General features: G+C 45.2%; 1 protein-coding gene across 2 annotated transcripts in view; it reads left to right on the top strand.

Annotated features, from left to right (window-relative positions):
- Positions 1 to 16,631, top strand: part of CFI (complement factor I) — a 181,567-nt gene that overhangs the window by 114,670 nt on the left and 50,266 nt on the right. For both annotated transcript variants that reach the window (XM_085641367.1, XM_085641368.1), the window contains one exon: positions 5,665 to 5,775. In XM_085641367.1, coding sequence (XP_085497493.1) covers positions 5,665 to 5,775 — 111 coding nt within the window. The remainder of the gene's footprint in view (positions 1 to 5,664; positions 5,776 to 16,631) is intronic.

Consider the following 16,631-nt stretch of genomic DNA (forward strand, 5'->3'; position numbering starts at 1 on the left):
CCTTTGCCTCTCTCCGGAACACGAGGCTAGAGACTGCCCCGCCTGCAAGTCTTTTCGATCGAAGAAGACCATCCGAGATCGAAGAGCTCGACGCACCATGGCGCACTCATCCTCGGCAGCTCCACCGGACATCTTCGGAGACGACGCCGAAGCTTCGGGGCAAACACACACCGAGCAGGAGGAAGACGTCGTCAGCGCTTCCGAGGCCGACGACTCTGACGTGGAGGACGTTACACCAGCGCAGCGGGCCGTGAGTACTATGCCCCCTCCCACCCCCGCGCCGAAAACCAAAGAGACTCAGGTTACTCCCTCGCCTGCCGGCCTGGGCAAAACCAAAACCAAAACTTCGATCACCCCACCTTCGGGCCCGGTGTCGAAGCACCCAAAGTCTCATGGCAGCTCGGGATCGAGCCAGCCGACACCCGGTGCCGAAAAACAGCATCCGGCACCGAAGACTGCAAAATCCAGCTCGACTCCGAAACCACCGGTGCCGAAGCCTGGACACTCGGTGCCGACCAAACACAAACACAAATCTGTCGGCACCGACGCTCCGGCGCCGAAACATCATTCGACGCCGAAACACCCGGAGACCTCAAAAAAGCATGGCGCACACAGACCATCGAAACCCCCGGTTCCGAAATCACCGGTGCCGACAGACGACTCGACACCGTTGGCTCTGTTTACACCAGACCCTTTACAAAAGACTTTGTCCAAAGATCCAAAGACTGGGCTTTTGACTTTAACTACCAAGAAAAGACGCCTTGATGCTCCGGCTCCTCCTCCTCCACCCAAAAGGAAGGACTCTGCTACTTCTCCCCTCAGAGTGCCCTCCCCACCACCGCCTCCCCTACCCACTCCACCTCCTCCACCGCCTCCACCTCACAGGTCTCCGCCACCTTTACCTCACTACGATCCGGCCCCATCCCCAGATCCGGATGATGGGGATCCGGACAATTACCCGGCGGACGCCCCAATGGATCCCACTCCACCAGGGACCCCAGATCCATGGGAGGATTACAATAACCCTGATATACCCAATGTACCTCAGGACGACCTATACCCATCAAGGCCGTCTCCTCCAGAGGACTCCTTAGGGTTTCATCATTTAGTGCAGAGAGCAGCACACTACCATGGGGTGGACATGCACAGTGAACCAGTAGAAGAAGACTTCCTACTGGATACATTTGATATACAAGACAAATCTACTTCCATTTTACCCATGCTTAAGGGTGTCACCAAGCACGCTACAGAGGTGTTCAAAGACCCTGTCAGAGCCAGAGTACTGAACCCTAGAATAGAGAAGAAGTACAAGGCGGCACCCACAGACCCTGCTTACATCAAGGGCCCTGCTCCCCTAGATTCCCTAGTTGTCTCCACAGCTAGAAAGCGGGCTAACTCCCAATCCTCAGGAGATGCCCCACCGCCAGACAAAGAATCTAAACTTCTGGACGCGTCTGGTAAACGCACCGCCTCCCAAGCTGCAAACATGTGGCGCATTGCAAACACACAAGCACTGCTTGCGCGATATGATAGAGCACACTATGACGAACTAGAGGCTCTTATGCAGCACCTTCCAGAAAAATACAAGCACAAGGCTCATGACCTCATACAGGAGGGTAAACTAATCACAAACACCTCCATTAAGTGTGCCCTCGATGCAGCCGACACTGCTTCTAGGGCCATAAATACCAGTGTCCTGCTTCGTCGCCACGCCTGGCTCAGGATCTCAGGGTTCAAACCTGAAGTCCAGGCATCCATACTCAATCACCCCTTTGACCAGGAAACACTCTTTGGGCCAAACGTAGACGAAGCGCTCGAAAAGATGAAGAAAGACACAGACACAGCAAAGTCTATGGGGGCACTCCAAACACAAGCCTCCAAACGTTCCTTTCGACGCTCGTCCTTTCGTGGCACAGGTAGAGGCTCCTCCACCGATAACGCCTCTACCTCCTACAAGTCCCCTCCTCAAAATACCTTTTCAAAGGGCAATCAGAGAGGTGGTTACAGGGGTAACAACAATAAGGGCAGGGGCAAAACCAACAACACCCGTTCTGCCACCCCCCCCGCACAATGACTCCCCTCCGCTCCCCCCAGACCATTCCACTCCGGTCGGGGGCAGACTACAAAACTTTATCCACGTATGGGAGTCCATAACATCGGACAAATGGGTGACCCAAATTATTCGGTCAGGGTACTGTCTAGAGCTAACATCTACCCCACCCAATATCCCACCAAGGCACCGTCCAATGTCTCAAGAACATTCCACACTGCTCAAACAAGAGGTACTTTCACTCCTGCAAAAACATGCTATAGAGCAGGTCCCCGTCAACCAACGAAATCTAGGGGTCTACTCTCTATATTTCTTAATACCAAAGAGAGACGAGACCCTCAGACCCATTCTGGACCTCCGGCCTCTAAATGCCTACATACACTCAGACCATTTTCACATGGTCACTCTACAACAAGTCCTCCCACTCCTCTGCCAGGGAGACTTTCTCACAACCTTGGATCTGAAAGACGCATACTTTCACATTCCAATACACCCCTCTCACAGGAAATACCTCAGGTTCGTGGTGGACGGGCAACATTACCAATTCACGGTTCTCCCCTTCGGGGTCACCACCGCACCACGGGTGTTTACCAAATGCCTAGCAGTAGTAGCAGCACACCTCAGACGTCAACATATTCACGTCTTCCCTTACCTAGACGACTGGCTGATAAAAGCCGCGTCCTACGACCAATGTGTGCAGCATACAAACAGCACCATCCAACTGCTCCACCAGCTAGGCTTCACGGTGAACTACCAAAAGTCCCACCTCATACCATCTCACACAAAGCAATACCTCGGGGCCACTATAGACACCTCCAAGGGTATTGCCTATCCAAACTCAGCCAGAATCACAAGCATTCAAGCCTTACGCAAAACATTCCTTCCTCAGCACTCTCTTCCAGCAAGAGTGTTTATGAAGCTCATAGGAATGATGGCGTCTTGCATTTTCATAGTGCCCCATGCAAGACTCCACATGCGTCCACTTCAAGAGTGCCTAGCACAACAGTGGAACCAGGCCCAGGGTCAGCTGACGGATCTGGTGTTGGTGGACGGCCGCACACATCACTCTCTGCAGTGGTGGAACACCACAAACCTTTCCAAAGGGCGGCCGTTCCTGGACCCGGTTCCTCAAGTGACTCTAACAGCGGACGCATCGCTCTCCGGCTGGCGAGCGCACCTTCTACACCTCACCATGCAAGGTCTATGGACGCCACAGCAAAAATCGCTCCACATCAACCATCTGGAGCTCTTGGCGATCTTTCTAGCCCTAAAATCTTTCCAAAAACAGATTTCGGGCAAAGCAGTCCTCATTCGCACAGACAATATGACTGCAATGTATTATATCCAAAAACAGGGGGGGACACACTCTCCCCAGCTCTCCCGCTTAGCCCAGAGCATATGGAGATGGGCAATTCCTCAAAACATCTTTCTCCTGGCACAGCACGTTCCAGGCGTACAAAACACCATGGCAGATCTGCTCAGCAGACAAACGCAACAAATACACGAATGGGAACTGCATCCACAAGTTCTTCACCCATTCTTCCAACAGTGGGGGCATCCTCACATAGACCTCTTCGCCACCCACGAAAACAAAAAATGCCCAAGCTTCGCCGCCAGATACCCACACCCATTGTCCAAGGGCAATGCGATATGGATGAACTGGTCAGGCAGATTTGCATACGCCTTTCCACCTCTCCCACTAATTCCATTAGTGGTCAGGAAGCTACAACAGCACTCCCTCACACTCATTCTGGTAGCTCCGACGTGGGCCAGGCAGCCGTGGTACACCACGCTACTACAACTGTCAGTGGTACCACATCAAAAACTGCATCTATCCCCATGCCTCCTAACCCAGAACCATGGAGAAATCAGGCACCCGGACCCAGCTCAGCTCAACCTGGCGATCTGGCTCCTGAAATCCTAGAATTCGGATACCTTAACCTTCCCCCTGATTGTATGAACATCATCATGGAAGCCAGACGTCCTACCACTAGAGCATGCTATGCCGCAAAGTGGAAAAGATTTGTAATTTACTGCCGTAACAATACAATCAACCCTCTAGATGCATCCATACAGCACATCATAGGCTATCTGCTCCATCTTCACAGGTGTAACCTGGCATATTCATCCATACGCCTACACCTAGCAGCGATCGCTGCTTATCTACAAAACAGGCAGCATTTATCACTCTTCAGAGTGCCCGCTATTAAAGCCTTCATGGAAGGCCTTAAACGAGTAATTCCTCCCAGGGCACCACCTTCCCCTGTATGGAATCTAAATTTAGTTCTTACACGACTAATGGGTCCGCCCTTCGAACCAATGCACAAATGTGAGCTACAGTTTCTCACCTGGAAAACAGCTTTCCTTGTAGCTATCACTTCCCTTAGAAGGGTTGGTGAAATACAAGCGTTCACCATACAGGAACCCTACATACAAATGCATCACAGCAAGGTCATACTTCGCACAAATCCGAAGTTTCTGCCCAAAGTCATTTCCCCCTTCCACCTCAATCAATCAGTGGAATTACCTGTCTTCTTCTCGCAACCCCAATCTGTTGCAGAAAGGGCCTTACACACACTTGATGTAAAAAGGGCGTTACTATACTACATACAAAGAACGCAACCCTTCAGGAAGACTAAACAATTGTTCGTTTCCTTCTCTCCACCACATAAAGGCAACCCCATTTCAAAATCAGGGATAGCTAGGTGGATTGTAAAATGCATACAAATTTGCTATCAAAAGGCAAAGAGAACATTATCTGTTCCTCCTAAAGCCCACTCTACAAGAAAGTTAGGGGCTTCTATGGCTTTTCTAGGGAATATACCCTTAGATGACATCTGCAAGGCAGCCACATGGTCTACACCGCACACCTTCACAAAACACTACTGTGTAGATGTGCATTCCAAGCAGCAAGCTAGGGTGGGCCAGGCTGTACTAAAGACACTTTTTCAAACAGCTGCAACGGATACCGGTGGTCGCCGCTAAGGTTGGGTACTGCTATATAATCTATGCTAAGTGTACAATCTGCAGCTCATATGCCTCGAACGGAATATGCTACTTACCAGTATGCATCTGTTCTTGGCATGTAGAGCTGCAGAGTTGTACACGCTCACCCGCCTCCCCGGCTACCTGTATCCGTTCCAGTACATCTTATTTAGATACAACACATGGGTTTCTCACTGTTATTACTACGCTCCATCATTTCCCTGTTGGCGAAAAACAATCTGAGGATGGAGCCGAAGCCCATGCGCAGTACGGACCGAAGGAGGAGTCACCAAACTCGTGACTTCCAAAGACTGTCCAAGAAGAAAAACAAACTGCAAACATCCGGGCCCAACACCAGATGGCGACCTATGCTAAGTGTACAACTCTGCAGCTCTACATGCCAAGAACAGATGCATACTGGTAAGTAGCATATTCCTTGTGCATGCTTTTGAACATTAGGCCAACCTACAAAACAATCGACTAAGCCTGTTTTCCAAATGTATGGCTAGTCTCCTGAAATGTGACTATATTTCCAACTATACTATGATGTAATATATAGTATTAAATTGGTATAAATTAAATTACCAAAGTGCATTCAATTGAAAATAAATATTTCATTTTTTTACTAGAATGCGGTGAAAATGCTTTCCACTGTCATTCAGACACGTGTATTCACAAGAGGTATCTCTGTAATGAAGAGTTTGACTGTATTAATGGAGAAGACGAATTTAACTGTACAGGTAAGACCTAACAATATAATTTTTGTTTGTTACTTATTTGAGCATATCATCCCACAGATGCTTCCTTTCAGTGCCTGGTGTAATTCCACTGGTCATGCACTTTCGCAGGTACTTTCTTTTTTATTTTACTTTTCAGCACTCCACAGGAGTTTATGTCTTTTCAGACTGTCTCCTACTCTTCCCTCTTCACATCATTGCTTGCCCGTTCCTCATCCGCTGCTGTCTGTAGTCTTGATTTTGAAACACAATTTTATTGAGTTTTTCAAAGGTTTATGACATATAAAATTCACAGCTGATCCATAACACAAAAGTCTGTGTAGAAGCTCTTGTGGTACAGTAAGTTAACCAAATTGTAAACAGGTATATGATCAAATATACATAATGACATTTTGCAGTACAGCGGTATATCAAGTATAATGAATTAGGATTACAACTGCAAATAATCAGCCATGCTGTCTGTAGTCTTGATGCCCCCCTCCGGCCCGTCTCCAGGAGACCCTTGTGTTACTTGCCACCCCAACCCTCCTCCTGCTGTCCCCTCCAACACTCCTGCAGAACCTCTTGTTGCATTCCCCTCAGGCTGTTGAGGTCGGTGTGGAGCGACCCGCAGTAACAAAAAAAGCACTATGATGCCGCCAGCACTGGCAACGTCATAGAGCTTTATACCCTCCTGCCTAATTCTGTCACATCCTTTGTCACTCTCACCATGAGGAGTTTGCTTCTATGCTCTCAGTTCCACGATACAACGCAAGATAGTGTCTGCTATCTCCCAGTTGAGAGGACAGGCAGAACGTTTTTTGATTAAAAATAGATAAATATATAGGCCCAAAGTTCTTCTTAGGAACCAGCTTGCTGCACTACTAAATGCCGAGGCTGCCAGGTACTAAGGCTGCCTACTCTTGACCCATCTCATGCCTCACCACCAAAGACTTCTTGTCTCTTAAGCTTACTCTTGCAGGTTCTTATTCATCTTTTTTCCCTTTGTCCGTGTATTCCTCTTTATCTCATCCTCCTTCTTTTTCCCTTTTCTGCCTTTCTCTGTTGCTTTGAGTCATAGTCTGATGATGAACAAGCATTTACAATGCAATTGTCTCGGCATTGTTAAAGTTAGAGCTATTGGCATTGCTCATGACATTATTTTTGTTTATGTTTTTGTTTTTAAAACATTTAAAGAAACGGCATTGTTATTTACAATGTCAATAGCTTAATCACTCTCAAATGCGCTCTTATTCTGGGAAAAAACAGAAGCTATGTATTGTCTATGATCCTAAAACAAGATTTCTCCTTCTCAAACATGAGATTATTGACCCACAGCTACAGTGTAATCTTTTCAGCGATAGATAATATCACACTAATTTATCCTCTGGTAACTCCTAAACACTATACCCCTTCATCCTCCTCTTTAAACCACCCCCATCCCTCCACTGATTACATTTCGTTTGATCTGCATGATAATGTATAAACAAATGACGCATATGTAAATCGCTTCAATATCAGTTGGTGAAGAGGCACTATAAATAAACATTGTAAATAAATAAAATACACTTTATGAATGTTTATAAACAGTGTCAGTGATAGAAGGTATCTGGCAGTGATTATGTGACACCATATGTAGCTGACCCTGCTTTAGGGTCTGTAATCTTTACTGTAGTAGGCAATACACATGCATGATCAGTAGCCACAGCATGGGAGAGGGGCGGTGGCTCACCTGCTGCTGCAGTCTAGCCCTGTATTCAGATACCTGGACATCCATCCTCAGCGCCGCTAAATACCAAAAAGAACGAGCATGGAGCCGGGCCAGCACGTACTTCCTGCCCAAACAGACAGTTTCCTGCTGTGTATGGCAGCCTGCGAGCCCGACTGGACTTTAGCGTGGGTTCCGCTGCGTGGCAACTTCTTTCCGAAGCAGCAATGTCCCGCAAATGCAACTTAAAGCAAAGAAAAAATAAATCTGCAAATATATTTAAAAAAATAAAACAAATAGAGAAAGATGACAAAGGGGGCACTCTGGAGATAATTTTTATAAGTATAAGGTTATCCCGTTTTCTAAAGCCATACAATTATACAGTCATATTTAAAATATATTGCAAAGGTGCAAATCTGTTTCTAAAGAAAAATACCAACTACTTTTTTTTAATGTGTTAAACGAGTGAGAAATGTTAGCGCGCTCGTCTCTTTCACCCAAGATGGCGGCGACATTTAACCAGTACACCTTCCGGTCTTTCTTTTGTTTCTATTTCAGTCTTAATACGTACGACATAGTGGAAAGGCTAAGGTTTATGCAAAGAGAGCTTCTCAGAATATCTCGAAAAAGATACGCCCTTAAAAAAAGCCCGAATAACTTTAGTTCTATATATAAATTCAATATTTTAACTATACTCATTTTAATGATTGTAAACAGGGACAAGGACGATATTTTACAAATATTATTTATATGTTGCTCGAACTGTTCTTTTTTAAAACAGCGTCTGCCGTTATGTTACAAACAAGGGCTTTATTTAGATTGGACCTTGTTTTTCATAACCTTGTTGTTAGCTGCAAAGATAATGGAACATCGAGAAAGATAGGTAGGTGTCATGCCTTTTGAGCTATCGGACGAAATGAATGAGGAATTATGGTTTAGCCCTTTCCATTGGCTGGCAATTGGGATTACGCGAGTTTGCTGAGCGGCGTTTTTCGCATAAGTACCAGTAGAAGGTACTGGCTCTGGTAGAGGTATATGAGTCTGATAATGTATAGGAAATTGGACGAGCCGAGCCAGGACCCCGCTTTACTTACTGTAAGAGCCCAAGGAGCAAATTTAAAAACAAGCTGACAACGCGTTCAGGGGGGAAAAAGATGTCCCGCAAGTAGGGAGACCAGCTTTGAAGCTGATTAACTAGGGGAAAGCTACGGACCTGCTCATCGCTACGCCGGAGAGCACCATGGCAGAGGCAGTCATGGAAGCTATACAACGGGATATTGCTGAGTCAGCTGCGAATCAAGTGGAATCGCTTGCAGAATCACGCCATCAGAGCCATGAACACCACCGTCTTTCTCCGAGGTCAAGCAGAAATGCCTCGGAGAAACGCAGCGGCATTTTCGGATTGGGGGGCGTGTTTTTCTTTCTCTCCTCTTCCCATTGGCTGGAATGTTTACATTCCAGAGGAGAGAAAGAAAGTAAAAAACACGCCCCCGAATCCGAAAAAGACGGGGCTTAAACGGACAGACGCCCCTCTTCTCCAATGGCTGGCCTCCGTTTGAGAAGCCAGCCAATGGAGAAGAGGGGCGGGTTCAAGCCCCGTACTAAAAAACGTTAAATCTCGCGAGCGAGACTGCGCAAGCGCAGCCTTCGCTAGCCGAGACCTAACAAGCGCAGCCTTCGCTAGCCGAGACCTAAAAACGAGTTCCAGTTGGAGGCCAAAACGGAGTGCTGGTGTCCTCCTCCTACAACCACTGCCACAAATTAAACACTTCTTCACCCAACATTTGACAGGATCACAGCTCTCTGCATCTCCTCACTCAAAAAAACAGAATATTAGAAGAATTAATTTTTGATCCTTTCCAGGAAGAGCTAGCTCTTTAATGTGTTCTCTAGGTGAACACAAAAGCTCATTTGTTTTATATGTTTTGTTGGTCTAATGGAGAGTATCACTACCTTATTTGGCCCTAATTAAGAGTTTCAGGATACGCGGGGTAATTTTATCACACAGTAAAATCGCAGCAATTTTACCATTTCCGTGAAGGAAGGTTGCCCTACTATCTTGCAGTTATGAGTAAAACTCCATGGAATGAGGAATCACCATGTGGGGCTTAGTTTGCCACTTGATCTCAGCAGGCGGTAAATGTATGTAGGGCTGGTGTGTGGCTTATGGCCAAGGAAAGGGTGTGAGGGGAGTGGCCAAAGGGAGGCCAAGTTTTTTTTTAGCAGGGGAAAGCATTGTTTACTTCCCCATTGGAACAAAAAGTGGCATGGGACTTGCCTGCACCCACACCCTGCAAATCCGGGAGCACAAAAAACCAAACCACTATTAGGCAGATCAAAATTAACATTAACAAGAAAGGTGAAATTGAGTTAATTCAATTTCACCTATTTTGTAATAAGTTCTATGGAAAGATAACTCAGCTTGTATATTGCTGTGAATGGTTATTAAAAATTTAGTTAAGGAGGGAATTACCAGCTTTGTAAAAATTGAAAAAGGTACTAGCGCCGTCTTAACGCATGGGTACTCTGGGCAGTTGCCTGGGGGCCTCATGAGCATAAGGCCCCTGCAGACCAGAATTAAACACTAATTTTCCGTTAAACATTTTTATTTCTGTGAGCGGTTGTGCAGGCAAGGCCCAGTGCACTGCTTTACCCGGGGACCTATAATGCTGTTAAGGCAGCCCGAAAGGTGTGGAAGAAAGATTCTGCAGCAGTGCACCATAAATATATGGTAACATAGCACATGTTCCTTTGTCTCCCATTAGGGCAGTCAGGTGCACCGAGATGGATTCACAATTCCAGGCATCTCATGATACTATTGGATGCTAAGAAATATGTGATTCTGATCTTCTAAATGTGAAACATGGGCACTCCAAAGGCAATGACATCATACCGAAAGGAAAAAAAAATGGATCAATGGCGGCTAAAGGCTTGTTTCAGATTTGGGTGGGAGAACCCACCTTTGGAATTTTCTCAGTGATGGTCATTGCATCGAGCAATTCTCCCAGAAATCAAAGAACTTCCCATTACTGGCCAGCTCTAAATAAGGTCCGAGATCTGAGGCAAGTATACAACCTAACCGCAGCGGGCATCGGGCGTTTTTCCGGGAGGCTGGAAGGGCGGGCCAAATTTGAAGCGGTGGGGGTTGTTTTTAGGTCTCGGCTAGCGAAGGCTGCGCTTGCGCAGTCTCGCTCGCGAGATTTAATGACTTGGAGAAGAGGGGCTTGAACCCGCCCCTCTTCTCTCCTCTTCTCCATTGGCTGGCCTCTTAAATGCTGGCCAGCCATTGGAGAAGAGGTTTGTCTCGCAAAACAGGCCCCGTCCTTTTCGGATTCGGGGGCGTTTTTTTTCGATACTTTTCGCTGGGCGTGTTTTTCTCTCCTCCAGCCAATGGCAAGAGGAGAGAAAAAGAAAAACACGCCCCCGAATCCGAAACCGCCGCTGCCTTTCTACGAGGCATTTCTGCTTCACCTTGGAGAAAGGCAGTGGTGTGCTCGTCCTCTCGTTTTTACGGGCCAGCAGTCCACCCTTGCGAGGAAAGAAATAATGTATAGGTTTGAGTGCTCTAGCGTGGGGTTGCTGGTGGAGTCAGAGCTAAGAGCCTTGAAACCCGGATTAGCGCTGCTGCGCTGCAAAGTCTTCTCAGACTAAACCGTAGGGATGAGTTGGGGTTTAAAGCTGTGTCTCTTCGTTAATCACTGGAGTTTTCTGTCTAGTGCCAGCAAATGAGGTTTACGCTACTTACGCATTAAGGAGGACTGTTGTTTTACCGTCTTTGCTTACACAAGCCAGAGTAATAAGACGCACGGAATTCCCATCACTGTAGTGAGCGTTACTGTCGCAACATTGGTTCAGGTTTTCACGAAGCTCCCATGTCACAACAGGCATGTCAGATGTTCTGTTATTGTTCATTCCTCTCAGAAGCAATAGTTTCTAGCGTCACTAGCAGAGGCTTTGAATAGAGGCTTTATCGGCTAGAGCGGCCGACTTTGAAGCTGAGGAACTGGGTCGGTGTCTCGTGCGAGGCTCAACATCCTGTGAAGCTGGACAAATCGGTCCGTGCCTAAAAATACATGTGTCTGCAAGGCAACTGGTGATCACATAGAGCGCCCTGATATCTGCGGGTTGAGTTCGCGCTATATTAAAAAGAACAGCAAAAAAAAAAAAATACAACAATGTACGTGGCAAGCAACCTACATCACAGGGCAGGGGGTTAGGATCGCCTCTCAGCAGTTGACTTGGGCAGGGTGTGTGTGTGTGTGTGTAAGCATCTAAGCTTTCAGCTCATATAAAACAGAGTAGCGTTTAAAAGGTACAATATCTTATAAAAATGCTTTTGCGAGCTTTTGTATAAACATTTAAAATATGTCAGTCTCTTGGAATTGGATTTGTTCCCAAAATTAGTTTTTAAATAATTATTTTTTCTTGACTGACTCGTTTCTGGACCCCCGCTTTATTCCCAAGATGGCTACCTTGTAGACCAACGAACGAAATCTTCAGCTTGTCGTCCGTTGTCTATTTCCACTCGATCTCCGCTCTCAAACCACTAGATCTCTATGCTCTTTTGTTTTCATTTCGTGTCACACGAGGCCAGACTAGAACGCTCCCGGGGGAAGGGGGGAGGGAGAACGAGAGGGCAGTCGGGGAGGTGCGTCACCGCATCCGGTGCTGCTTTTGCTGCCTCTTTCGGTGCATTGTGGGATCGCGACGGGCTCCTCCGGAGGCTCGAGCCTGGTCGCCTCCCTCCTTCCCCAGCAGGTCCATGATGGCGGCCGCGGAGGCAGCGGCGGAGACGCAGGCGCCCGTGGAAGAAGACACCTGCCTGGGCTCCTTGCAGGATTTCGCGGTGGTCTGCTCATTCCTGGAGCGGTACAGGACGCTGCTGGAGCTGCCCGAATTTACCTTCCCGCAGCTGGAGCGAGTGTTGCAGGATACCGGCCCAGGTGAGCGGTATTTAGTCTTTCACGTCTTTAGTCCCTGATTTCCCCAACAGCCACTCTAAGATCTGTGTGTGTGTGTGGTAGGCTCTATGTGTGTGTGTGTATATGTATGTGTGTGCCTCTGTGTGGGTGGCTTTTTTTGTAGGTGGCTCTATGCATGGGTGGCTCTGTCTGTGTGTGGGTAACTCTGTATGTGTGTAGGTGGCTCTGTGTGGGTGGCTCTATTTATGTGCAGGTGGCTCTATGTGAATAGCTCTGTGTTGTTGGCTCTGTGTGGGTGGCTCTGTGTGTGTGGGTGGCTTTGTGTGTGTGGCTGCAAATGCAATAGGTCTCGCATTTGAGAGAGATTAAGCTATTGACATTGTAAATAACAGTGCCGTTTCTTTAAATGTTTTAAAAACAAAAACAAACAAAAATAATGTCATGAGCAATGCCAATAGCTCTAACTTTAACAATGCCGAGACCATTGCATTGTAAATGCTTGTTGTTACTGGGGGCCGGTTTTTCAGCAGTGCTGCTATATTGGCCACAGTAACAAATGCAGCAGGGGGGCTGGTCTGTCAAATTTGCAAGGGTTGCTTTGGGTTACCAATCCGGCCCTGCGTACAGCTGTCTTAACAAGAGCTATTGTACATTATAAATTTGGCAGCCGTGCTACATGATGCAACAGACCAAAGTGCATCACGAGCAGGAAGTTCCTTCTCCTTTGGCAACAGGTGAAGGCGGTGGTGTGCAGAAAGTTAAATAAAAAATACTCACCACTTGTTATTTTCCATCGTAGGTGCCAATGAGCGTTTATTTGTTCTAATAATTAAAGGGAATGGAAGCCAATTCTTTAGTGTTTCCCACGTCATCGCTGAGTTATTTAAAAATGTAGTTGACTGAATGAAGGAGTAGTAGGGGCTGCTGCTCAAAGACAAGAGCGAGTTAGCTTAGAAAGAGTGATGGTGTTTCCTTATTCTGGGTCGGATGTTTTTAGGCAGAACGAGATTACATTGTTTTTATGTTTATACATATTTTACACGAAACAGGATGCACATGAGATTTCAGCGCCCGATTTTTCATAAAATGTATCCGAAGGCACATTACAACTGGGAGCTTGCAGTGTATATTTCCTGCATACCTTTCTGGATTAGAAGAGTTTAGCAGTACACTGGCATCAGTAAATGTAATTGGACTGCAACCAAAGGCCCTGGTGACTTTATAACTAAAGGTATTGGAGGGAAAGACAGTGGGCCCGAGTCTCAAAGGTAAACTTACACTTATGTGTAAGTTCACTACTTTTCAATATTCACAACGGTAAACTTAGACCAAAAGTCTAACTTAACTGCTTTTCGGTATTCACAAAGGTAAACTTAGACGAAAAGTCTAACTTTACTAGTTGTAACTTACCTTTGTGAATACCAAAAATTTGTAAAGTTAGACTTTTGGTCTAAATGTACCTTTGTGAATATCGAAAAGTAGTAAAGTTAGACTTTTGGTCTAAATTTACCTTTGTGAATATTGACAAGTAGTATCACTCTGGTGTTTTTGACATAGGACCAGTGCGTAGTGGTTCCAAGCAGGCTAGCAGAAGCGTAGAATGCGTCAAAAGACAAGTTGAAGTTTGTGGTGGTGCAATGTCCTTGCACTTGATGAATATATAATTAAAAGTTTGTAGCAGGCCTTAAAGTGATGCGTAAGTGGTGCAGAGCTGAAATGCTGAATGGCAAACGAACCAATGCAGTCATCATTTTAGACAGGAGCAGCCCAAGTCTACTTTGAATGGAGTGCTAGCCAGTGAACCTAATTTGTCAAATTGCTTACCGTATGGGAAAAGGTGACAGTGACAAAAGCAATCAAATTGAAAATAGAATCATACATGGCGATTGTTAAAGAAATCAATTTAGTTCAATTCATTGATTGTGTCATTTAAGTTGATGGCTACTAAGGAGTCTTATCCAATGCATTGCTCTCTGTAATAAATGTTTATTGTTGTTCCGGTCTGGTCTGATTTGAACTTATTCTAGAACTTGATATTTAAGTTGGCTGATATTATGGCTGATATCATTAAAATGTTTGGTTACTGGAGACTTATTGTTTTTAATCTGATGATGCTTCTGAATACATGTAAATGAATGTTGATGTTTTTTCTTATATTGTTCCTACATATAACTTGGTGCAGGGACATTTTACAGGTAACCACTTATCCAGCGGGTTACTAACCGCAGTTACTCAACTACTATATACTCACCTGTGCCCATAAACTCACACACATTCACATAAGCTAGTAGATACCACTGGGGTCAATTTATTGTACTAATACCTGTGAGATGAATTTATCTAATCATTTCTTACCAAACCTTTCTGACCAAATGTACTTTTCTCTGGTCAATGGACCTTTTAGTTAACAGTATAGGTAAAAATTTACATAGAATAAACCTTCTTTAAATAACCACAGACTCAGGAGAGTTTTAAATGTTTATCTAGTTAATTCATGTGAGCCAAAGAACCAAAATACAGTTAGAACACCGTTTTCTCCAAGGAAAAGAAGGCAATAAAATGTAAGCAGAATAATCGGTAAACAAAGTTATTATGATGAGAGAACCTGGATAGGGAGAAAATAGAGAGAGCAGTACAATGACATACTACACAGAATTATAGTTACCGAGAATGGTGTGAAAACCAACCCCTTGGCCAAGGAATTGGAATGGGTCCCCTGGGACAGATCAGGTGACAAAGGCTCAAGACAGGATTCAGGGACAGGATAGATGACTTCTTCTAGATACGACGCCTGTGTCGCACCCCTCTCTCTGACACTATCTTCCTCCTCGATTCTTCTGCGATGTTCTTCTATTATGTGCCTCCTCGATTCTTCCGCGATGGTTTTCTAATTAATTGGCTCAAAGTCTGGTAATGGATCTTCTTCAGTATTCTTCTAATTCTCTGACAGCATCTCGGTCTCTCAGCATTCTGGTGTCGCTGCAGTCTGCGATCTCTGTTCGTCTAACTAAACTACCTCAATTATACCTTTCTAATGGCATGCACTACCCCTAAATGTTTCGAATTTATGAAACTCCTAACTCTGATTGGACAGGAAAAGGGGAGATGATCATCACACCATGCTAAGTTTAATATTTTTCTTTAAACTCCTTGTTCTGTGCTCCCGCTCCTTAATTTACTTTCCAATGCTTTATTTCCCACCCGAGTTTACATTTTTATCGCTCAAAATTATACAATTTAATAATTTCTTCATTCATCAGTCTGGGAGATGATTCCGTTCCCAGGACATGTTGAGGTCATGGCCTTTGATGAGTTTCAAATTCATTCGTCATGGTCCCTGGCGGGTTACGAATACACATGTGTGGAGACCACGTGGGGTATGGACATCGATCATCCTTTGAGGCCCAGAATACGTACTAATAAAGAAGTCAGAAAGAGACATTTTAAATTCAAAATAAAATGATTTCACTGTATACCACCTATTTCTACTCTAACCCCTTTTACTTATATAAATCTTTTGCATTAGCATTTTATTAAATTTGCATGGTTTAATTTCAGCAAAAGCGTGCGCATTAACATGTAAGTTCCAAGCGGCCATCTTGAAAGCGATTGCGCAGCTGCAAAGATTCCCTCCAAAGCATAGGTATGTCATTACTACGTAGATGTAGTTGACGCATGCGTAGTAAAGATTCCCACGTTAGCGGCCATTTTAGTCACTCTCGGGTTACTTGTTAGTACGACACATAGGCAAGCTTCCCTTAAGCTTAAATGTACGAATTTTCTATGTGTTATTAGTATTTACAAACACAATTATTATGGAATTACGAGTTATCTGAGAAGATTGCATTCGAGCAAGTCTCTTTTATACGAGTCCTTGCTCCATCACCATAACATGTGGTGTCACAATTGGCTCTATCTTGTATTTTGTATTTCTTTCCAGAATATGCATAAGTGACCTTATTGCCTAATATTGTCTTTACAGTTAATACTATTGAGGGAAGGGAAGATTTTACCTTATTGAGTAGTACTCCATTTAGTGTAATTTCAGTTTTTATGCAGACTGTCTCTTTTAAATTAAATCTTCATTTATAAGCGAAAATAACAATTCAAGCAACCCTTCAAAGATAATGGAAAGCTGTTTTACCAAACCAATCACAGTGCTTCACAAAAGCTCGCCAGCCTCTAAAATCTTTAAACGTGATAAAAGAATTGGCACTGTGTGAGAAAGTGCCCTCTTTCTGCATGGTTGC

This window comes from Triturus cristatus, chromosome 2_2 (genome assembly GCF_964204655.1).
Source record: "Triturus cristatus chromosome 2_2, aTriCri1.1, whole genome shotgun sequence".
Taxonomy (NCBI): Eukaryota; Metazoa; Chordata; class Amphibia; order Caudata; family Salamandridae; genus Triturus; species Triturus cristatus.